This window comes from Neoarius graeffei, chromosome 16 (genome assembly GCF_027579695.1).
Source record: "Neoarius graeffei isolate fNeoGra1 chromosome 16, fNeoGra1.pri, whole genome shotgun sequence".
Lineage (NCBI taxonomy): Eukaryota > Metazoa > Chordata > Actinopteri > Siluriformes > Ariidae > Neoarius > Neoarius graeffei.
Window position 1 is genome coordinate 47419257 of NC_083584.1, and position 24257 is coordinate 47443513.

The window sequence follows — 24257 nt, forward strand, 5'->3', positions numbered from 1 at the left end:
CATTTCTTAATCAGAAAAGGAATAAAGGCAAATGTGGAATATCCAAAAGGTATATGCTGTTTACATGACTGTCAAATTCACAATATTGTCCTATTTGGAATAATACTAGAATATCAGTGTGTATGTAAACTTCGGAACTCAAGATGTCTAGGACCGGACATGGAGAACTCTGGGAACAGAGCATTAAGAATGTGTGGGAAACTAATACAGATTACAGAGGAAGATGAGAATTTTACAGAGAACCCAAGCTTCCCATAATATCCAAAGCTCCAACATACTAATGCATCTCAAAAAATTAGAATACCATAAAAAAGTTCATTTTTTTCCATAATTTAATTCAAAAAGGTAAACTTTCATATATTCTATATTCATTACATGTAAAGTGAAATATTTAAAGGCTTTTTTGTTTTAATTTTGATGATTATGGCTTATAGCTCATGAAAATCAGAAATCCACTATCTCAAATTATTAGAATATTCCCTAAGATCAATCAAAAAAAGGATTTACAATACAGAAATCTCCAACTTCTGAAAAGTATATTCATTTATACACTCAATACTTGGTTGGGGCTCCTTTACCATGAATTACTGTATCAATGCGGTGTGGCATGGAGGTGATCAGTCTGTGGCACTGCTGAGGTGTTATTGAAGCCCAGGTTGCTTTGATAGTGGCCTTCAGCATATCTGTATTTTTGGGTCGGGTGTTTCTCATCTTCCTCTTGACAATACCCCATAGATTCTCTATGGGGTTCAGGTCAGGCAAGTTGGCTGGCCAATCAAACACAGTAATATCATGGTCAGCAAACCATTTGGTAGTAGTTTTGGCACTGTGGGTAGGTGCTAAGTCCTGCTGGAAAAGGAAATCAGCATCTCCAAAAAGCTCGTCAGCAGATGGAAGCATGAAGTGCTCTAAAATCTCCTGGTAGATGGCTGTGTTGACTTTGGACTTGATAAAATACAGTGGACCAACACCAGCAGATGACATGGCACCCCAAATCATCACAGACTGTGGAAACTTCACACTGGGCTTCAAACACCTTGGATTCTGTGCCTCTCCACTCTTCCTCCAGACTCTAGAACCGCGATTTCCAAATTAAATGCAAAATGTACTTTCAGCTGAAAAGAGGATTTTGGACCACTGAGCAACAGTCCATTTCTTTCTCTCCTTAGCCCAGATAAAACACTTCTGACATTGTCTCTGGCTCAGGAGTCGCTTGATATTAGGAATGCGAAAGTTGTATCTCCTTTCTTGAAGATGTCTGTTCATGATGGGTCTTGATACACTGACACCAGCCTCAGTCCACTCCTTGTGAAGCTCTCCCAAGTTCTTGAATCAACTTTTCTTGACAATCCTCTCAAGACTGCGGCCATCCCTGTTGCTTGTGCACCTTTTCCAGCCACCCTTTTCAGCAATGACCTTTTGTGGCTTACCCTCCTTGTGGAGGGCATCAGTGATCATCTTCTGGACAACAGTCAAGTCAGCAGTCTTCCCCATGATTGTGGTTGTGTGTACTGAACTAGACCGAGAGATACACTGTGTTCATACTGTTTTTCTCAAACTCGAAATGAAATATTCTAATATTTTGAGATGGGTTTTTTCATGTTTTTGTACTGTACGCCATACTGATTAAAATTAAAATAGAAAATGCTTGAAACATTTTAGTTTATGTGTAACGAGTCTATAATATATAACATTTTCACTTTCTTAAATAACTGATGGAAAATATTGAACTTTTTCACAATATTCTAATTTTTTTGAGATGCACTAGTACATTACATGGTTTAAAAGTTTGTGGATGCCTGACTGTCACACTTTTGAACATTACATTCCAGATTTAGTCCCCCTGTACTGTTATAATAAGCGCCACTCTTCTGGGAAGATTTCCACTTGTCTTCGGGGTGTGCCTGTTGGGATTTGTGTTCATTCAACGACAGTGAGATCAGGTGAGGAGATCTGGGGTGCAGTCAGTGTTCCAGTTCATCACAAAGGTGTTCAGTAGGGTTGAGGTCAGGGATCTCAAGTTCTTCCAGTTCAACCTTATGCGTTATGGAGCTTGCATTGTGTACAGAAGTAGGTATTGTGATGCTGGAACAGGTTTGGGCCTTCGTTTGAGTGAAGGGAAATTGTAATGCTACAGCATACAAATAAACTCTAGACAATTGATGAGCTCTGTGGTAACAGATTAGGGATGAACCATATATAGGTGTTTATACTCTCTCACCTACATACACACATTTTATTTAGACACTCACTGGCCACTTTAATAGGAACTTGTTCTTGATTCTATGATTCCTGTTCTTGGCTGCAGGAGTGGAACCCAATGTGGTCTTCTGCTGTTGCATGCTGAGATGCTTTTCTGCTCACCACGGTTGTTAAGAGTGATTAACCCTTTGATGCAAAACATGGGTCAAAAGTGACCTGGCTGAGTTTTTATCTTCTATATCTTTGCAATAAATTAATTCCATCATTCAGTATTCAAGGTATTCCTCAATTAACTTGTTTTTGATCATCATACATCCTTATTTTATTTTTTCCTTTCTTACTTTTTGAATAAAAACCCTTTTTGTATCACTACCCTTCTAATGCACAACATGGGTCAAAAACGACCTGCATTCATTTTCCAGGTTATTTCATGTACAACCCCAATTCCAAAAAAGTTGGGACAAAGTACAAATTGTAAATAAAAACGGAATGCAATAATTTACAAATCTCAAAAACTGATATTGTATTCACAATAGAACATAGACAACATATCAAATGTCGAAAGTGAGACATTTTGAAATTTCATGCCAAATATTGGCTCATTTGCAATTTCATGACAGCAACACATCTCAAAAAAGTTGGGACAGGGGCAATAAGAGGCTGGAAAAGTTAAAGGTACAAAAAAGGAACAGCTGGAGGACCAAATTGCAACTCATTAGGTCAATTGGCAATAGGTCATTAACATGACTGGGTATAAAAAGAGCATCTTGGAGTGGCAGCGGCTCTCAGAAGTAAAGATGGGAAGAGGATCACCAATCCCCCTAATTCTGCGCCGACAAATAGTGGAGCAATATCAGAAAGGAGTTCGAAAGTGTAAAATTGCAAAGAGTTTGAACATATCATCATCTACAGTGCATAATATCATCAAAAGATTCAGAGAATCTGGAAGAATCTCTGTGTGTAAGGGTCAAGGCTGGAAAACCATACTGGGTGCCGATGATCTTTGGGCCCTTAGACGGCACTGCATCACATACAGGCATACTTCTGTATTGGAAATCACAAAATGGGCTCAGGAATATTTCCAGAGAACATTATCTGTGAACACAATTCACCGTGCCATCCGCTGTTGCCAGCTAAAACTCTATAGTTCAAAGAAGAAGCCGTACCTAAACATGATCCAGAAGCGCAGACGTCTTCTCTGGGCCAAGGCTCATTTAAAATGGACTATGGCAAAGTGGAAAACTGTTCTGTGGTCAGACGAATCAAAATTTGAAGTTCTTTATGGAAATCAGGGACGCCGTGTCATTCGGACTAAAGAGGAGAAGGACGACCCGAGTTGTTATCAGCGCTCAGTTCAGAAGCCTGCATCTCTGATGGTATGGGGTTGCATTAGTGTGTGTGGCATGGGCAGCTTACACATCTGGAAAGACACCATGAATGCTGAAAGGTATATCCAGGTTCTAGAGCAACATATGCTCCCATCCAGATGACGTCTCTTTCAGGGAAGACCTTGCATTTTCCAACATGACAATGCCAAACCACATACTGCATCAATTACAGCATCGTGGCTGCGTAGAAGAAGGGTCCGGGTACTGAACTGGCCAGCCTGCAGTCCAGATCTTTCACCCATAGAAAACATTTGGCGCATCATAAAATGGAAGATACGACAAAAAAGACCTAAGACAGTTGAGCAACTAGAATCCTACATTAGACAAGAATGGGTTAACATTCCTATCCCTAAACTTGAGCAACTTGTCTCCTCAGTCCCCAGACGTTTACAGACTGTTGTAAAGAGAAAAGGGGATGTCTCACAGTGGTAAACATGGCCTTGTCCCACCTTTTTTGAGATGTGTTGTTGTCATGAAATTTAAAATCACCTAATTTTTCTCTTTAAATGATACATTTTCTCAGTTTAAACATTTGATATGTCATCTATGTTCTATTCTGAATAAAATATGGAATTTTGAACCTTCCACATCATTGCATTCCGTTTTTATTTACAATTTGTACTTTGTCCCAACTTTTTTGGAATCCGGGTTGTATGGCTGAGTGTTTCTATGATATACTTTTGAAATAAATTCATTTTGTCATTTACTTTTCCAAATATGCAGTAAATATCTTGTTTTTGTTTAGCACAAATCATCATTTTTATTTTTCCTTTCTTAAGTTATGAACAAGCACAGCTTTTGTAATTCTACATCAAGTTTACACACATGGGTCAGAAACGACCCGCATGCATTTACTACAGCGTTTGGTGGGAACTGTGAATTGTGCTTGTGTCAGACATTTCACAGCTCAGCACAGCGCCCTTTGCCCATCTAATACATGGAAGTAATGTTTTTCAATTGTTCTAACATTACCTTAGAAAAAAATTGATTAGGTTACCTTGAGAGTGAGTAGATTACTTGTCAGAAAGTTACAAGTAATTACTATTAGCTACCTAGCTGTTGACATATTCTACTTTAGTTAGCTAATTTTATTGTAGTTGGCTTAGCTAACTACATAGTTAATAAATAAATAAATAAATAAATAACTGGCCCCATTCACTGCTAAAGCAATTACTTGAAACAAATTATTATTATAGTATTAAGACAGGGGCGGCACGGTGGTGTAGTGGTTAGCGCTGTCGCCTCACAGCAAGAAGGTCCTGGGTTCGATCCCCGTGGCCGGCGAGGGCCTTTCTGTGCGGAGTTTGCATGTTCTCCCCATGTCCACGTGGGTTTCCTCCGGGTGCTCCAGTTTCCCCCACAGTCCAAAGACATGCAGGTTAGGTTAACTGGTGACTCTAAATTGACCGTGAGTGTGAATGTGAGTGTGAATGGTTGTCTGTGTCTATGTGTCAGCCCTGTGATGACCTGGCGACTTGTCCAGGGTGTACCCCGCCTTTTGCCCGTAGTCAGCTGGGATAGGCTCCAGCTTGCCTGCGACCCTGGAGAACAGGATAAAGCGGCTAAAGATAATGAGATGAGTATTAAGACATTTAATTTTAAATCACACTTGGATGACCCATGTGTAGTAATATAAAAAGTATTTTTGTTCATAAAGTAGGAAAGAAAAAATTAAATTAATGATTTGTGGTAATTAAAAACAGGATATTTAAAGAATACTTGGAATATTCAATCATAAAATAAATTGATTTCAAAAGATAGAGCAAAGAAAAACTCAGTCAGCATGAAATAACCTGGAAAATGAATGCGGGTCATTTTTGACCCATGTTGTGCATTAGAAGGGATGTGCATATGTTTTGCATCAAAGGGTTAAATGAGTTGCTACAGCTACGGTGACCAAACATCCCGCTTTCGAGTTGGGTGTCCTGAGTCCTAACAAATATCTGTAAAACACTCAAATGTCCCGATTTTCAACATTCATCAACAAATTGTTCCAGATTTCATCGCAAATAACATAACAATAATAATAATAATAATAATAATAATAATACTTGTTTTCAGTGCTCACACATACGTTTATCATGTTCTGTCCCACTCATTATTACCTCACCCAATTAAAAACCAAACAATATACCACGCGTCTGAATTCAACACTGATTTGTCCCCATCCTTATGAAAATGGCAATGGTGCATGCATAAGCACATCCATGTGCGCACGCATGAACATGCAGTGCACTGAAGGGTCCCGGTTTTGGAGTTTGAAAATATGGTCACTCGAATAAGGATATCCTTCCTGGCAGCTTGAACCAATCTGGCCATTTTCTTCTGACCTCTCTTATCAACAAGGCGTTTCCACCCACAGAACTGTTGCTCATTCAGTGTTTTGTTTTTCGCACCATTCTGTGTAAACTCTAGAGACTGTTGTGTGTGAAAACCCCAGGAGATCAGCAGTTTCTGAAATACTCAAACCAGTCCATCTGGCTCAAACCAACACCCATGCCATAGTGAAAGAAAGTCACACTTTGAGATCACAATTTTTCCCATTCTGATGTTTGAAGTGGGCAGCACAGTGGTGCAGTGGTTAGCACTCTCGCCTCACAGCAAGAAGGTCCTGGGTTCAAGCCTAGCGGCCGACGAGGGCCTTTCTGTGTGGAGTTTGCATGTTGTCCACGTGGGTTTCCTCCGGGTGCTCTGGTTTCCCCCACAGTCCAAAGACATGCAGGTTAGGCTAATCCATAGGTGTGAATGTGAGTGTGAATGGTTGTGTGTCAGCCCTGAGATGATTTGACGACTTGTCCAGGGTGTACCCCGCCTCTCACCCATCGTCAGCTGGGATAGGCTCCAGCTTGCCTGCGACCCTGTAGAACAGGATAAGTGGCTACAGATAATGGATGGATGTTTGAAGTGGCCGGCGCAGTGGTGTAGTTTTTAGCACTGTCGCCTCACAACAAGAAGGTCCTGGGTTCAAGCCTACTGGCCTTTCTGTGTAGAGTTTGCATGTTCTCCCCGTGTCTGTGTGGGTTTCTTCCGGGTGCTCCGGTTTCCCTCACAGTCCAAGGACATGCATGTTAGGTGTGAATGTGAGTGTGAATGGTTGTGTGTTAGCCCTGAGATGATTTGGCGACTTGTCCAGGGTGTACCCCGCCTCTCACCCATCGTCAGCCGGGATAGACTCCAGCCCGCCTGTGACCCTGTAGAACAGAATAAGCAGCTACAGATAATGGATAGATATATATACAGTTAGGTCCATATATATTTGGACACCGACACAAATTTTGTTTTTTTACCCGTTTATTGAAACATATTCAAGTTATAGTTATGTAATGGACATGGACAAAGTCCAGACTTTCAGCTTTCATTTGAGGGTATCCACATTAAAATTGGATGAAGGGTTTAGGAGTTTCAGCTCCTTAACATGTGCCACCCTGTTTTTAAAAGGGACCAAAATTAATTGGACAGTTGACTCAAAGGCTATTTCATGGGCAGGTGTGGGCAATTCCTTTGTTATGTCATTCTCAATTAAGCAGATAAAAGGCCTGGAGTTGATTTGAGGTGTGGCGCTTGCATTTGGAAGATTTGCTGTGAAGAAAACATGCAGTCAAAGGAGCTCTCCATGCAGGTGAAACAAGCCATCCTTAAGCTGTGAAAACAGAAAAAACCTATCTGAGAAATTGCTACAATATTAGGAGTGGCAAAATCTACAGTTTGGTAAATCCTAAAAAAGAAAGAAAGTACTGGTGAACTCATCAATGCAAAAAGACCTGGACGCCCACAGAAGACAACAGTGGTGGATGATCGCAGAATAATTTCCATGGTGAAGAGAAACCCCTTCACAACAGCCAACCAAGTGAACAACACTCTCCAGGAGGTAGGCGTATCAATATCCAAATCTACCATAAAGAGAAGACTGCATGAAAGTAAATACAGAGGGTTCACTGCACGGTGCAAGCCACTCCTAAGCCTCAAGAATAAAAAGGCTAGATTGGACTTTGCTAAAAAACATCTAAAAAAGCCAGCACAGTTCTGGAAGAACATTCTTTGGACAGATGAAACCAAGATCAACCTCTACCAGAATGATGGAAAGAAAAAAGTATGGCGAATGCGTGGTACAGCTCATGATCCAAAGCATACCACATCATCTGTAAAACACAGTGGAGGCAGTGTGATGGCTTGGGCATGCATGGCTGCCAGTGGCACTGGGTCACTAGTGTTTATTGATGATGTGACACAGGACAGAAGCAGCCAGATGAATTCTGAGGAGTTTCCTGCAGATGTTAAAGGACCGCAGCCTCCTAAGGAAGTATAGCCTGCTCTGTCCCTTCCTGTATAAGTGATTGGTGTTGCAAGTCCAGTCCAGCTTGCTGTCCAGCCACAGCCCGAGGTACTTGTAGGAATCCACAGCTTCCACCTCGATTCCCTCAATCAGAACTGGTCGTGACCTTGGTCTGGACCTCCCAAAGTCAGTGACCAGCTCCTTGGTCTTCGAGGTGTTGAGCTGCAGATGGTTCCTGTTGCACCATACTGTGTGCTCAAATCCAGCCAAACTGATTGGTCTGCGTTTCATAATACAGATGGACAATGACCCAAAACATAAAGCTAAAGCAACCCAGGAGTTTATTAAAGCAAAGAAGTGGAATATTCTTGAATGGCCAAGTCAGTCACCTGATCTCAACCCAATTGAGCATGCATTTCACTTGTTAAAGACTAAACTTCAGACAGAAAGGCCCACAAACAAACAGCAACTGAAAACTGCTGCAGTAAAGGCCTGGCAGAGCATTAAAAAGGAGGAAACACAGTGTCTGGTGATGTCCATGAGTTCAAGACTTCAGGCAGTCATTGCCAACAAAGGGTTTTCAACCAAGTATTAGAAATGAACATTTTATTTACAATTATTTAATTTGTCCAATTACTTTTGAGCCCCTGAAATGAAGGGATTGAGTTTAAAAAATGCTTTAGTTCCTCACATTTTTATGCAATCATTTTGTTCAACCCACTGAATTAAAGCTGAAAGTCTGAACTTCAACTGCATCTGAATTGTTTTGTTCAAAATTCATTGTGGTAATATACAGAACCAAAATTAGAAAAATGTTGCCTCTGTCCAAATATTTATGGACCTAACTGTATATATAAAACATGTAAATCAAAAACTTGATAACAAACCCGGGCGGCACGGTGGTGTAGTGGTTAGCGCTGTCGCCTCACAGCAAGAAGGTCCGGGTTCGAGCCCCGTGGCCGGCGAGGGCCTTTCTGTGTGGAGTTTGCATGTTCTCCCCGTGTCCGTGTGGGTTTCCCCCACAGTCCAAAGACGTGAATGTGAGTGTGAATGGTTGTGTCTTAGCCCTGAGACTCACCCATTGTCAGCCGGGATAGACTCCAGCCCGCCTGCGACCCTGTAGAACAGAATAAGCAGCTACAGATAATGGATGGAGATATATATATATATATAAAAACATGTAAATCAAAAACTTGATAACAAACCTGGGGTGGCATGGTGGTGTAGTGGTTAGCACTGTCGCCTCACAGCAAGAAGGTCCGGGTTCGAGCCCCGGGGCCGGCGAGGGCCTTTCTGTGCGGAGTTTGCATGTTCTCCCCGTGTCCGCGTGGGTTTCCTCCGGGTGCTCCGGTTTCCCCCACAGTCCAAAGACATGCAGGTTAGGTTAACTGGTGACTCTAAATTGACCGTAGGTGTGAATGTGAGTGTGAATGGTTGTCTGTGTCTATGTGTCAGCCCTGTGATGACCTGGCGACTTGTCCAGGGTGTACCCCGCCTTTCGCCCGTAGTCAGCTGGGATAGGCTCCAGCTTGCCTGCGACCCTGTAGAACAGGATAAAGCGGCTACAGATGATGAGATGAGATGAGGTCTCATATACAATGGAACACACCGGCGTCACGTGATTCACTGTCATCCACCCATCCGTAAGTCACGTGATCCGGCACCGCGCGCAGGTTTAGTCCCTGGTTGCTTGGAGCGCCTGTGAGAAAGTTTCCGGAGGTTTTGAATCAGGAGGAAAACTCGCTTTATTTCTTTTAGTTCTGGTTTACAGCGCAATACCGAGCTAAAGTGTTTTATAAACTCGAGTCGTGTGTGTGTGTGTGTGTGTGTGTTTAACTCACCTGTCGACTAGAACGAGGAAGTGCGTCTGTCAATTGAAGTCATTTCCGCCAATGGCAACTTTGAACGCCTCACTTCTGTTCACTCTCATCCTGACGCCTTTAATCCCTCACAGCTGGGATAGCGCGCTTTAAAGAAGGAAAAGCAGAAAGAGGGAAACATATTCGAAGTGACTGAGGTCTTCTGGTGAAGGTAAGTGTAAACAGTAAACAGTATTCCTGTTCTATAGTTCCACTGTGTTGTTTACAGGCGGGTTTATTTACTTTTAGAGCCCATTTCTGGCATATTGTTTAAGTGTGTAATGTCCTGATTCATTCACATGACTGACTTCCCCTGATAATACAGAAAAGACAAGACTCTGGACACATTTATCTTGTCTCAGCTTAGTGTAGTTGTTAGTATTTTGACTAGTTTATACAAGAACCCACTGGCTAAACACTTTTTTTTTTTAAATTAGCTTTTGGTTGACATTGTATACCTATTGCTATATTATCTGTGACTGTGTCTTATGTTATTGTGTTTTAGCCTTTTAATTTTTCTGCTATTGTGAAGCACTTTGTGACTGTCTGGGAAAAGCACTATATAAATAAATTTTACTTTCCTCTTACTTTACTTTAATCAGAAACACTTTTTTAATTGCCAGGTATGTGGACACACACGAGGAATTTGACTCCGGTTCATTTAGCTCTCATAGTACAAAACAGTTTTAAAAAAAAAAAGCGTAGACACAAACAACAAAATAGGTGCATAGTGCAAAGTAATCCAGGTAAGTCAAGTATGGAATAGTTAAATAAACATAAAGTATACAGTGTGCACAATGACGGTATAAGTCTCATTCATTATCTGTAGCCGCTTTATCCTGTTCTACAGGGTCGCAGGCAAGCTGGAGCCTATCCCAGCTGACTACGGGCGAAAGGCGGGGTACACCCTGGACAAGTCGCCAGGTCATCACAGGGCTGACACATAGACACAGACAACCATTCACACTCACATTCACACCTACGGTCAATTTAGAGTCACCAGTTAACCTAACCTGCATGTCTTTGGACTGTGGGGGAAACCGGAGCACCCGGAGGAAACCCACGCGGACACGGGGAGAACATGCAAACTCCACACAGAAAGGCCCTCGCCGGCCCCGGGGCTCGAACCAGGACCTTCTTGCTGTGAGGCGACAGCGCTAACCACTACACCACCGTGCCGCCCCGACGGTATAAGTGTTCAGATATTTTACAAGTGATATTACTGATTATATGAATCTGGATTTTAGCTGTTCATCACAGAAAGGATTTCTCTTTTGGTGCATAGTGCAAAGATAAATAGTAAATTTTAAGCAAGTATAAATATAAGTAACAGTGAGCACAGAATGACAGTATGAGTGTGCAGATATTTTGCAAGATATAAAATAGTATAAGTTTAAAGTAGTATAATATAAAATACCTGGTAAAGCCAGTTTATTTCGGCCTGTGTTTTTTCTCAGAACCTCGTCTCAGCAGTGAGAAACCTGACTATAGTTCACAAGTCAAGTCAATTTTATTGTCAAATATGCTATACATGCTCGACATGCAGCACAGATGAAATTTCAGGCCTCTCTGACCCACGGTGCAAACAGGCAATGCAATAAATAAAAATAGAATAACTGAAATAAACACTCTAGATAAGAAATAGACATATTACACACATACATATAACTCATTCTACATATATAACTCCTGGACACTGAAGACTTGAGAAACTCACTGAGTTTGATGAATAAAGCCAATCCAGAAGGTTGCCAGTCCCAGAGGAACTAAATCATCGCCTGTGCAAACATTCTTAACTGGCGCATGACAAACATTGATGTCTTATCCTCTTTTATAGATGATTAAGATTCGGAAAAATAAACAAGGCATCACTGAGAGTTTCGTGCACTATTTGTGTTGGGAATTTGGTGTGTGTGTTTTTGTTTTTTGAATCGACTAAATCTCGCTGTCTTAGTTGGCCTGTCAGTTGGTTGGCCAGACGTCGAGGGTATGAGGAAGATAATTCTTCTGAACGCAGACTTTGTACTCTGTACTGAAGCTAAGGAAACCTATTTAAAAAAAAAAAAAAAACTATTTATGGCAAAGCGTGAATGTGAAACTGAATTGCTTACAAATCCCAGTGACCGAGGCAGTCATGGTCAGATGGTATCTATAGTATTAAACTTTGTGGCCCAATAACTTTATATTTGCTTGCAAGCTGCGCTGGTATTAAACTCTGATCCATTTTTAAAATGGGGGGAAGCCCATATATTTTTATAATACATTTTCATATACGGGGCGGCACGGTGGTGTAGTGGTTAGCGCTGTCGCCTCACAGCAAGAAGGTCCTGGGTTCGAGCCCCGTGGCCGGCGAGGGCCTTTCTGTGTGGAGTTTGCATGTTCTCCCCGTGTCCGCGTGGGTTTCCTCCGGGTGCTCCGGTTTCCCCCACAGTCCAAAGACATGCAGGTTAGGTTAACTGGTGACTCTAAATTGACCGTAGGTGTGAATGTGAGTGTGAATGGTTGTCTGTGTCTATGTGTCGGCCCTGTGATGACCTGGCGACTTGTCCAGGGTGTACCCCGCCTTTCGCCCATAGTCAGCTGGGATAGGCTCCAGCTTGCCTGCGACCCTGTAGAAGGATAAAGCGGCTAGAGATAATGAGATGAGATGAGATTTTCATATACATTTGTCTGAGCTATATGACCAAAAGTTTGTGATCGTCACGCCCAAATGTAGGCCTTGCAAAAACTGTTGCCACAAAGTTGGAAGCTCACAATACCTATAATATGGACATGAGTGGTTTACTGGGAAATACTCCACTCGTCTTTTGCATATGACCTAAACCCGGGACATGGAGAACCAAAACCGTGACCTAAGTCTCTATAGGTCACTCGTGAAGAAATCGATGAATAGTTTTGATAAATTTGGGTACTTTTTGTTTGTGTCGATTTATAATATAAAGAAAATCACACATTCACTTGAAGATATGAAGTTTGTCTTCTCATGTTGAAAAACTCACGTTTTTCATACGAAATCCATTGCGGATCTGAGTGACACGTTTCCTGGTATTTCACTCCAATGACATGACTTCCATTGTTTTCCCACTGACTGGACGTGCATTGTCAAAATGATGAACCAGTTCAAAATTAAAATCCTTTTGATTTTTTTTTTTGTGGGTGTGTCCAAATAATGTAAAGAACATTACACAGTGGTGCAAAGATATGAAGTTTATCTTCTCGTGTTGAAAAATGTTTCACTCATTCACCACTTGAACATAAACTTCATATCTTTGCACAACCGTGTAATGTCCCCGATGTATGCTGTCGCATTACAATAAAAGGTCCAAATATATTCCGTGTTCCATGTTGGATGACCTCAATCCCACTGAATGCATTTGGGATGAACTGGAACACCGACTTGCATTCGCACGACTCACTTGTATTTTGCCTTTTCTCATTTTTCATCATTTCATATTCATGTTAGGGCCAAAGTTAATGAATAGGGTGCATCAGTTGCCCCCTAAAAATGAAAAGTTCCTCCGATCATGATGCATTTTTGTTTTTATGTTCCTTTTGGTAAGAAAACACACTGGGTGAAATATTTTGACAAAATTCAAAAGTTTAATGGTGGCACCAGGAGCTCAAAGTTATGGAAAAAGCTGCTATTTTATGACACAATTTTGATCACTTTTCATGAAACATTATGGCACCTTATAGAGTATACCAAATATCTTAGATACACATTTTTAGTACATATTCTAAATATATTATCAAGCACAGTTTGAGTTTTAGCTGTTCATTGAATCATTGTTCAACTACTTTTAAACAATACAAATGTATTATGAATCACATTAATGCTTCTCAATCCCTTGCAAAGGTTCTTAACATCATCTCTGGCTCACAAGAAATCAATAAATGGAGTCCAACATTGTGATTCAAACCTTACGCGAAAACATAAAATAAGCATTTTTTGGCAAAAAATGAACCTCATGGTGCCACCATTAGACTTTTGAATATGGTCAAAAATTTTACAGGATGTCTTTATTGGTGAAAACAATAACACCCAAACAAAAATGCATCAGATTTTATGAAAGTGAGGGCAACTGATGCACCCTATTAATGAACAGTCTTGAATACCCTGTATGTGTGTCCCCAGTTAACGTACTATTAACGTATGCGAGAATGTACTTGGCAATAAACCTGATTCTGATTCTTTTTCTGATTCTGGTTGCTAGGAGCAAGAAGGGTAGATTAAAGATTGCTGTTAGTGCCTGATTTACTAATCTAGATCACTGTGTGCTTTTTCAAAACAGCAGGAGGAGGACTTGGTGGGTAAAAAAAATTTAGCAGGATTTTAATCTGTATTTCGTGCAGTTGTTAATCACTTGATGTTGGCTGACGTTAGGTAGCGTTGTGGGTGACTGGGTTGTTACTGTTGGCTAAGTAGTTAAATGGTGTCTTTTCACAAAAAAAAAAATCAAACGTTTCCTTGTTTTCCCGTTTTATTTTGAAATGATGAATGAACATGACAATTTTCTCAATTAATTTCAAATATCTTTTGCTCAAACATATCTACGAAGTATCTGGCCCACTGAAGACCAAATTAGTTCTGCATGTCTTTTGTTGGTAATGACTAGGTGCCATGTAGTCACAAGACTGATTCACGACGGTGCAGCTGTAGGATGCGTTGTGTTCATGTCTCCATTACCCCATAACACAGATTCTCTTTTCAAGGATATACGTTCCAGGTCCAACCATTTGGCCTTTCTCTAGTGCCTTGGGTGTTCACAAGATGTAGGCAGGCAGCCCGTTCGTCTCTGTTGGCCAGAACTACTGGCTCCCATGCACCCTCACCCGAGGAGAAGGCCATCTGGGGCATGTTCACCCTCCTCACACAACATTATGGCACTCGGGCTCATGGTGCATTTGAGAAAATAATCAAAGCAGACTATACAATTAACTGACATAAAGCGAGATTCGTTGAGATTGAGAAGGCTTGACACCACGTCACCTCCATGTTTCCAGACATTATTACACTTGACGGTTGAATTCAAGCAAGTGGTAATGTGTGGTGCTGGCTCTCGCTCAGGATTCCAGGATCAGTGACTGTAAATACGGTGATAATTCCCTTGGAGTGAAGGACCTTTCAGAAGTGGGTTATCACCCTGAGTCTGAATACAAATGTCACAGACAGACACGTCCTCGTCTCGGTGAGAGATGTATAAGCCCTAGCTCTCAGCAGGGGTTCTGCGTGGAAGTCACTGAAGAGAGAGCGAGTCTCCACACATGCCAGCTTACTGGCTGGCAATGTGATGCCTCCATCCTTATATCATATGAGCCATGTAGGACAGCGAACTGAAATGGGCCTCTCTGAAAACTGCCCTTGTGTTTGAACCTGACGTTTCTACCCAAAGTCATGTCAATACTTTTTTCTTCTCTCTCTCATTTATTTTTTTTGGTTAAAATTACTTGATTGACCTTGCAAGGTTCCAAGAGAGGGAACCTGCTGAGAGTTTCATGTCATCTGTCATGGACGCAAGACATGAGGAGCTCCACTTTCCCAGCAGGCAATGGCACACTGGATGATGGACAACATGATCACAGCCTTCTGACCCCTACCATGACATAACGCTCAACATGGAGCATCTGTTGCTCACACTGTTAGGCACACTGCTGCTACCTGACCATCACTATATACAGTATCTTTCACCTTTAGCTTAATGCTGCCCCTTCCTGTCACGTGAGTGCACCATTCACGTTCAAACACCTTTCCAGTGAGGGCCAGTTCCTCATGCCATCACCGATTGGGATGTTCATGTTGGGTAGTGGAGAATGTAGAATTTAAAAATGCATCTAGTGCTACAGAGAGCTCTGTGACTCAGAGAGCATGTCTAGTTAAAAGCCCTGAATTTCAGACACGCCCCCTTATGAGTCACACCAGTTTAGCCATGTTTAATTTTGTGTTATTCTAAAGAACAGCTTTTGTGTGTTTGTTTATTTGATTTTTATGCTGCTACGAGTACCGAATATTTTAATCCATTGGCATTGGAAACCAAAGCCACATACTGTATTCGGGGTAATGTTTACTTTTGCTGTGTTTGAGAACGTACCATATCAAGACACTATCGTATCACATTGAATTAAATTTGAATTTGTGTATCATTTACGTGCTCTGAATTATTTTTATTTTTTTTTCTCAGTACATTATGGTTGTGATTTCATGATGGCTCACAATTGGAATCATGGATATGCAGTCATCCATCCATTATCTGCAGCCGCTTATCCTGTTCTACAGGGTCACAAGCGAGCTGGATCCTATCCCAGCTGACTACGGGTGAAAGGCGGGGTACACCCTGGACAAGTCGCCAGGTCATCACAGGGCTGACACATAGACACAGACAACCATTCACACTCACATTCACACCTACGCTCAATTTAGAGTCACCAGTTAACCTAACCTGCATGTCTTTGGACTGTGGGGGAAACCGGAGCACCCGGAGGAAACCCACGCGGACACGGGGAGAACATGCAAACCCCGCACAGAAAGGCCCTCGCCGGCCCCGGGGCTCGAACCCAGAACCTTCTTGCTATGAGGCAACGGTGCTAACCACTACACCACCGTGCCACCCCGATATGCAGTCATTACGAACTCAAATGCTCATGATCACTACATGAGAGTGGTTGCAATGAGATGACCAAAAAAAAAGACTTTTTAAACTTCTGTTTCATGCAGAGACTCAAGAAATTAACTGACTTCATTAATCCCACTGAAAGAAGTCTGATAAATTTGTACTTGGTTTGTGATTTCAAGGTTTGGGGTTTTTTTTGGCTGCTTGTCTGAGGATGATTTCATTGAAGTGGGTGAACTTTAATCTCAGTACAGACCAATATTTAAAAAAAAAAAAAGACCTATAACACCTTCATTTTTAAATGTTAAGGTCTATCTATAGATACAGTGTAAGTATCATGTGCGATTTTCATTATTGAAAAAAATGCTTTGAATTGGTGAACTACTTGCATGCTAATTATCCCCCGCTGGCCGCAAGGCCCAAAGGGGGATTATGTCGTGGCGAAGTCCGTCTCTGTCCATCCGTCCGTTCCAGAAAGGGTTCTTGCCTTTTTGAAATCAACTCCTATTACAATTTTTGGAGGAATTTCACAAAACTTGGCAAAAGACTTTGTTACAGGACAGTAATACGCATATTGCAATTTCGTTTGCAGTATATTGTGGTAGGGGGTATTGTGCTCTCGGAGCACTCCTTGTTAATTATTGCTAATGGACTTGTTTTGAAGGAATCCAGGATCATGTAAAATCTTCAACAATGCAAAGCTAATTCAGGTGTCTCTGTACAAAGAACTGACTCCAGGACCTTAAAGAGGTGGCTAATCTGTCCCAGAATCCTGTGTGGCAAAAAAATTTGACAATGCAGCGTTTTTGCTTGAGTGCAGCCCAGCGGTTAGCAAGAAAGCATGTAATAACAAGCACCGTCACCTCACAGCAATAAGGTTCTGGGTTCAAACCTCATGGCCGACTGAAGCGTGGTGTTTGCATGTTCTCTTCATGACTGCATGGGTTTCCTCAAGGTGTTCCAGCTTTCTCCCAGTCTAGAGACATGAGGATTTAGGTCAACTGGCTACTCTAAATTGCCCAGAAGTGTAAATCCGAGTGTGAATGGTGGTTTGTTTCTATGTTAGCCCTGCGATAAACTGGTGCCCAGGGTGAACCCTGTCTCTCATGCAAAGCCAGCTGGGATTGATGGATGAGCCGTATAGAGGACAGATTGATGTTGCTTTAGTTTGCCTGCATTTCAGTGTATGGTTTTGTTTTTGTTCCCCCCCAGATGGATGAATTGTTGGACTCTGCTAACAGTACTTTGAGGATGGATTCCAGCAACAGCACGAGCGATTCAGCCTCTCGGTCTTCTTCACTGTTGCTGTCAAACTTTTCTAACAGGTCTAACATGACCGTAGTCATATCTGAGAACGGGACTCTGGTGGAGGATGAGATCTTTCTTACCACTGTTGCTGCTCGGGCTCTCTCAGGGATATTTGTTTGGTCTGCACTCCTTATCACGTGTCACCAGGTAAGTTGCCCTTTTTTTTTTTTTTTTTAGGTCAAGTCATGTTTCGCTTTGTGTATTCTCCCAACATGTAATGAAAGTAAAGCTTAAAAACAATACTGAAGTATGCTGATGTCTAAGGAAGCTTTTGAATGGTTCTGTGAGCTGCAAGCCAGGAAAGAGGAAGAGCAAGCTGTAGCTGAAAGTCAGGTCAGGAAAATCAAAAACAAATAGACTAGGCGGAGGGCGGATTTCTTTGTGTGAAGCTGCTTGGTGTCCCCTCCCTCCACCTTCGCTTCGAGGTGATTCACACTGCAGCTAGTTAAATTTGAGCACGCCTGTCTGAGCTGTCCCTGAGCCTTTTCTCACAGGTAACCATTAATAAATTGCAGAGACGAATACAAACCTGCGAGACCGTTATTGTTCTTGTACACGATATGGCCAAAAGTATGTGAACACCTGACCATAGCAATTAAGTCGTAGTTGAACATCACATCCCTGATGTATTGCCCCTTTGCTGTTCTAATAAGCTCCACTCTTCTCTTCTGAGAAGACTTTCTGTTTCAAATATGTTTTATTTGAGCAATGTATACATATACAGTATGTCGCGTATCTTTCACACACGTTTCATCATTTGTTGCTCTTTTTCCTTTTTTCCCCGTGAACACCCGTACACACACACAATACCCACAGGACCAAAACACAATAGAACAAAAGAAAACAAAAAACACGAACAATTAAAAAAAAAAACAACTCTCCATTAACTTAGTCTCAGAGTTCTATTCCCGACTCGCCCCAGGCCCCACCCCATTCCTCCGTCAAGCTTGTTGACATTAAGTGAACCATGATTTTAATTTGCCAGATACTTAATTAGAGGTGACCACACCTTATCAAAGTAGGGGAGTTTGTCCCTAAGAGTGTATCGGATTCTTTCTAGGTGGAGTGTGTTCATAAGATCACTGAGCCACAACTTTGTAGGAGGGGCCTCCTTCTCTTTCCAGTGCATGAGAAGCAACCTCCTTGTAGTAATAAGACTGTAGGAAAGGAAACATTGCTGAGTGTTGGTCAACTTCATGGTATCCTCAGATACTCCTAAAATGATAATTAGTGGGTCTGGTTCCAATTGGATTTGAAGTATTTCAGATATTGATTTGAAAATATTAATCCAATAAGCCTGAACTTTGGGACAGTCAACAAGGCTATGTAGTAGTGTATCATTTGCTTACAGGCATTTGTCACATATCGGGGAGAGCTCAGGATATATTTTATGTAATCTCTCCTTGGAATAGTGAAGACGATGTCTCATCTCATTATCTGTAGCCGCTTTATCCTGTTCTACAGGGTCGCAGGCAAGCTGGAGCCTATCCCAGCTGACTACGGGCGAAAGGCGGGGTACACCCTGGACAAGTCGCCAGGTCATCACAGGGCTGACACATAGACACAGACAACCATTCACACTCACATTCACACCTACGGTCAATTTAGAGTCACCAGTTAACCTAACCTGCATGTCTTTGGACTGTGGGGGAAACCGGAGCACCCGGAGGAAACCCACGCGGACACGGGGAGAACATGCAAACTCCGCACAGAAAGGCCCTCGCCGGCCCCGGGGCTCGAACCCAGGACCTTCTTGCTGTGAGGCGACAGCGCTAACCACTACACCACCGTGCCACCCTGTGAAGACGATGTAGGATTTTAAATTGAATTAAGCAGTGTCTTTCATTATTACAGCATCGATGGACGTGCTCCAACCCCCCCCCTTCCATGTTATGTCAGAGATCACAATGCCCATTTCTTCCTCCCACTTCGATTTTATTCGGTTGGAATCAACTGGACTAAGGGATTGTAAGGTGTTAATATGTAAGATATTGCTTTAACCGAGCATGATGTGAGTCGGAGACCTCCATCTAGACTAGAACCTGCAAAGGTCTCAAAATTTGGTAGGTGTCTCTTATTTGCCGATATCTAAGGTGGTCATTCCCTTGCAACTTATATTTACTCTGTAGTTGTGCAAAGGAGGCAAATGTATCTCCAATGTACAAGTCTCCTATTGTGTGGATGCCTGCCCCTTTCCAAAGCTTAAAAGCACAGTCCAGATTAGATGGTGGAAAACCAGGGTTTCCGACAATGGGTAGGACATAGGATATGGGAGGTAAGTTAAAGTGTGATCTAATTTTTTTCCAAATGCGCAGAGTGGTGTGGATCACTATACTGCTCTTGTATACAGACTTTTCAACGATGGATGGAGACAGAAGGATTGCTTCCAACGAGTAGGGTTGACATGCCTCTTGTTCCAACTTGAGCCAATTTGGTGGAGATGTTGTCATCTAACCAGTGCGTCATAATCATATTTGAAGCCCTATAGTAAAATAGAAAATTTGGGAGTGCAAGGCCCCCCTCTCCTTTAGATTTGCAGAGATGCCTCTTGCCAATTCTGTGTGTTTTGTAATCCCACAAAAAGGGATTTACAGTCGTGTCTAATTGTTTAAAGAATGAGTTGGTAAGAGACACTGGGATATTCTGAAATAAATACAATAATTGGGGTAGGAATACCATTTTAATAGCATTAACTCTGCCCGGTAGTGATATTGGAAGAGTCCTCCAAAATTGTATTTTCGACTGTAGTTCAGACAGTAATGGAGGAAAATTTGCGTTGAATAACATATATTGTGCAGGGGTGATAGCGTTCCGGCGCCGCGCCGGATTTCCGGCGTACCGCGGCGCCGGAAAAAAAAAAAAAAATCTAGTTCGCCCATTATCCTGTGTCATTCTGAGATGCGCAGATAGACAGTAAAGGGATTTCCGGCGTACCGCGGCGCCGGAACGCTATCACCCCTGTATTGTGGTGTTTCGTAATTTGGATTCCCAAATATGTAAATTTGTCCAGTGATATTTTAAGAGGGAGAGTCTGTAACCAAGAGGCATCTCGCATATGTATTGGCATTAGTTGGCTCTTATTCCAATTTATCCTATACCCAGAGAAGGTCCCAAATATATTGATTTTCTCTAAAATTTTTGCAATAGTGGCCTCCAGCTGAGTAATATACAAAAGAACATCAGCATATAACGATATCTTATTTATTGATTTTTCTGATATATGACCATAAATTAAAGGGTCTGAACGAATGCTCTCAGCAAGAGGTTCAATTACAAGGGCGAAGATCAAGGGAGACAAAGGGCAACCTTGTCTTGTGCCTCTGTGTAGATGGAAACGAGGAGATAATATTTGATTTGTGAGGATTTGCGCCGAAGGGCTGTTATATAGGAGCTTGACCATTTTGAAATGAATTTTTGACCGAATTTAAATCTTTTTTCAAAGTTTCGAACAGGTAAGGCCATTCGACTTGGTCGAATGCCTTTTCTGCATCGAGTGACAGAATGGCAAGCTCTTCTTTCTGTCTATCAGTAGAATATATTATGTTGAATAGCCGTCTGAGATTGAAAAAAGACTTTCTATTTGGTATAAAACCAGTCTGATCTGGGTGTATTAGTTTATTTAAAAGAGGGCTCACTCTATTGGCCAAGATTTTAGAAAACAACTTTCCATCCAGATTTAGTAGGGAGATGGGACGATTCTGAGAAGACTTTCCACTAGATTTTTGTGGAGATTCAGCCACAAGAGCATTCGTGAGGTCGAGTTCTTCCACTCCAACTTTGGCAAACCATGTCGTCTTGGAGCTTGCTTTGTGCACAGGGGTATTGTGATGCTGGAACAGGTTTGAGCCTCTTGGTTCCAGTGAAGGGAAATTGTAATGTTCCAGCATACAAAGACATTCTTGACAATTGTTTGCTTCCAACTTTGTGGCAACAGTTTGGGGGAGAAAGCACATACTTGGGGCCACATACTGTAGTGAACTTCCATAATTCAGCATTATCCAAAATGGCGGGCATCATTTTCCATGGTATTTAGCAGACGCTCTTATCCAGAGCGATGTACAGCATACCCAGAGCAGCCTGGGGAGCAGTTGAGGTTAGGCGCCTTGCTCAAGGGCACTTCAGCCATTCCTGCTGGTCCAGAGAATCAAACCACTGACCGTTTGGTCCCAAAGCTGCTTCTCTAACCATTAGGCCATGGCTTCCCCCACTGACGGATATCTTGAGCTGATTAACATTTCATGCACTGTAGACTTATTTGTAGATTTTTATGTGAGCCATAATGTACTATAGACCCCTTCGCATGTTTGTAAACAAACCGACCGTTGCCAGGATGCGCGCGCAGCCTGGACTCAAACAATGGCGCTGCCCATAGACCGGCATTATGAGCTGTCAGATTATGCAAAACAATTGTCGTTACAAGATCGAGAATGCTACATAAATAAGTTAACTCTAACAAGTGGACATCGCCTACCGGATCCGTATTTAATTAAAGAGTGGACGGACGATGTTAGTAAGTTCCCTGGTATACAATGGCCAGATATATACTCGTACCTTATTGACAAGACTTCAGTGTACACCCATGAAAAACTTTGTGCCTACAAGTCTTTAGACGCATATGATTGTGCGGGCATGTACAGAACATGTTTTACACTGAAATTGATAAAAACATGCTAACAATATTCATTACATTGTGTAACTATGACCCAGCTAATCAGACAAACGCTACCAAAGTATTTTGCTACATCAATAAATGAAGACTAGAAAGAATAAATAAAGATTTAATAAATAGCCTGATCTTACCTGTGATGAAGTGGGCGCTGCAAACCCGTGCATTTTTGATGGCGCTTTCATCCCAGTCTACACGTTTGATGGCTTGTAGCCATAGACGTCGGCGAATTATTATTATTATTATTTTTTTTTTTTTTTTTTTTTGGAATGGGTGAGATCCTGCTGGAATTCTGTACATTTCAACCCCATCACTGCTACGATTCTGACACCCGACAACACAACAACTAGGCATTTCTTCCAAATATTTCTTCTCGTCTCTACCATCGCCGAGTCTTTTTTGGGTCCAGGCTGCGCGTGCAATTTCCTTTTGCGTATGAATGATGTTTACTGCGAAGGGGTCTATATAGTCTTACAATATCCCTGTATCAGCTGCAATGTTTTTGAGGCCAGAGCTTTGTGGATACATTTTGCCATTAAGTCAAGCTCTTTTTACAAGAGCTTATTGTAGTTTGTATTGTCAGTAAGGGTGTATTCAGACCAGGATAGTTCGATAGTTCACTTGCTTTGGCCCGAACCAAATTTTTATTTATTTTTTTTTTCATTTTGGTGCAGTTCGCTTTCACACTACATTTTAGTAAGCGGACCAAAATCTGTCAACAAAGCCACGCGCCCTGAGGTCGTTCAGCTATTGGTCAGAGACAACACGCGCACAAAGCGTTAAGTTCAAAAGTAGTCATGGAGGATAGCGCTGATGAGCGCACATCATGTTGTGACAGTTCTGGCTCTTCACGCAAGTCGCTAGTACCGCCACTTTTTGAAAGAATGTCCCTGATTTTAATGTAGGTCTGACGGAGTTTCTTCACTTTTAGCCGACATTGTTCTGGGGAGCGCGTGAACCCCTTCTCCTTCATTTTCTCACTGAATACAGCAAACACGTCGGCATTTTTGTGTGTTCTCTCCAAAAGCTCAGGTATGTGGACATCTGCCCAGATATCCACAAGGGTGCGCGTTTCTTCCTCGGCCCACGTTTGCCCCCTACTCATTTTTTGTACTCTGTAGTCTAGCCTACCACTGGTCTGAATGACTGTTGTAAGGTTCCCTTGACATCCGAAACAGTGTTTGCACTTTGCGGTGGAGTGTCAAGACTCTGTTTCCCATAATGCTCGAGAAACAACGGAAGCTCCCGAGGTACAAAAAAGCAAAACTGTCAGATTAGGTCCGGTCTGCTTTCACACCTCCAAAAGATCCGCACCAGGGTTCCTTTGGTCCGGACCGAGTCCGACCTTGCAGCTCGGTCTCGGTCCGCTAGTTTGGTCCGGACCAGAGTTCGGTGGTTTGTATTCAGACCAACCCAAAAGGTCCGGACCAAGGGAAATTTGGTTCGTTTGGTCCGGACCAAACAACGTAGGTGTGAATACACCCTAAGTCACAAACTGGATATCAACAAAAGTATTCTGTTTCAAATACGACTGTTCGTGTATACTCACTCGTATGGTTGCACTACATTTAGAACATGGTGACGTTTGTGTAACAGAGGTATGTTTTGATTCAAACGTGATTGATCAAGATGCTCACAACGCAGATTCAAATATGTTTATCTGCATGTTCCTGCCTTGTGCTGTATAAGGATTTTGTAAGGCAATATTGTTCACAGATGTAAACAAACAATACGTTACGCAGGCTCAAATCCCTTTTAAATGATGTATTCTGTAATCAGACTGCCCTGGTAGTCTTTGTGAGACGGGGTCAGAGAATGAATGTCTTTTTGTGCTTTGCCTAGAGGGCTCCTGGAGGACATGTTTGATTGCCTCCGAAGTCTTTTGTCCTCTCTGCAAAAAGTATAATGCCTTTGAGAAGCAGGAGGTTTTCGGGCAGCTTATACAGTAACATT

At 42.0% G+C, this 24257-nt stretch overlaps 1 protein-coding gene across 2 annotated transcripts in view; it reads left to right on the plus strand.

Moving 5' to 3' along the window:
- The first annotated feature begins 9510 nt into the window (after positions 1-9510).
- The window catches only part of tmem184a (transmembrane protein 184a), a 38886-nt gene continuing 24139 nt past the window's right edge, over positions 9511-24257 (plus strand). For both annotated transcript variants that reach the window (XM_060943087.1, XM_060943088.1), the window contains exons 1-2: positions 9511-9894; positions 17543-17785. In XM_060943087.1, coding sequence (XP_060799070.1) covers positions 17543-17785 — 243 coding nt within the window. In that variant the 5' untranslated portion in view covers positions 9511-9894. The remainder of the gene's footprint in view (positions 9895-17542; positions 17786-24257) is intronic.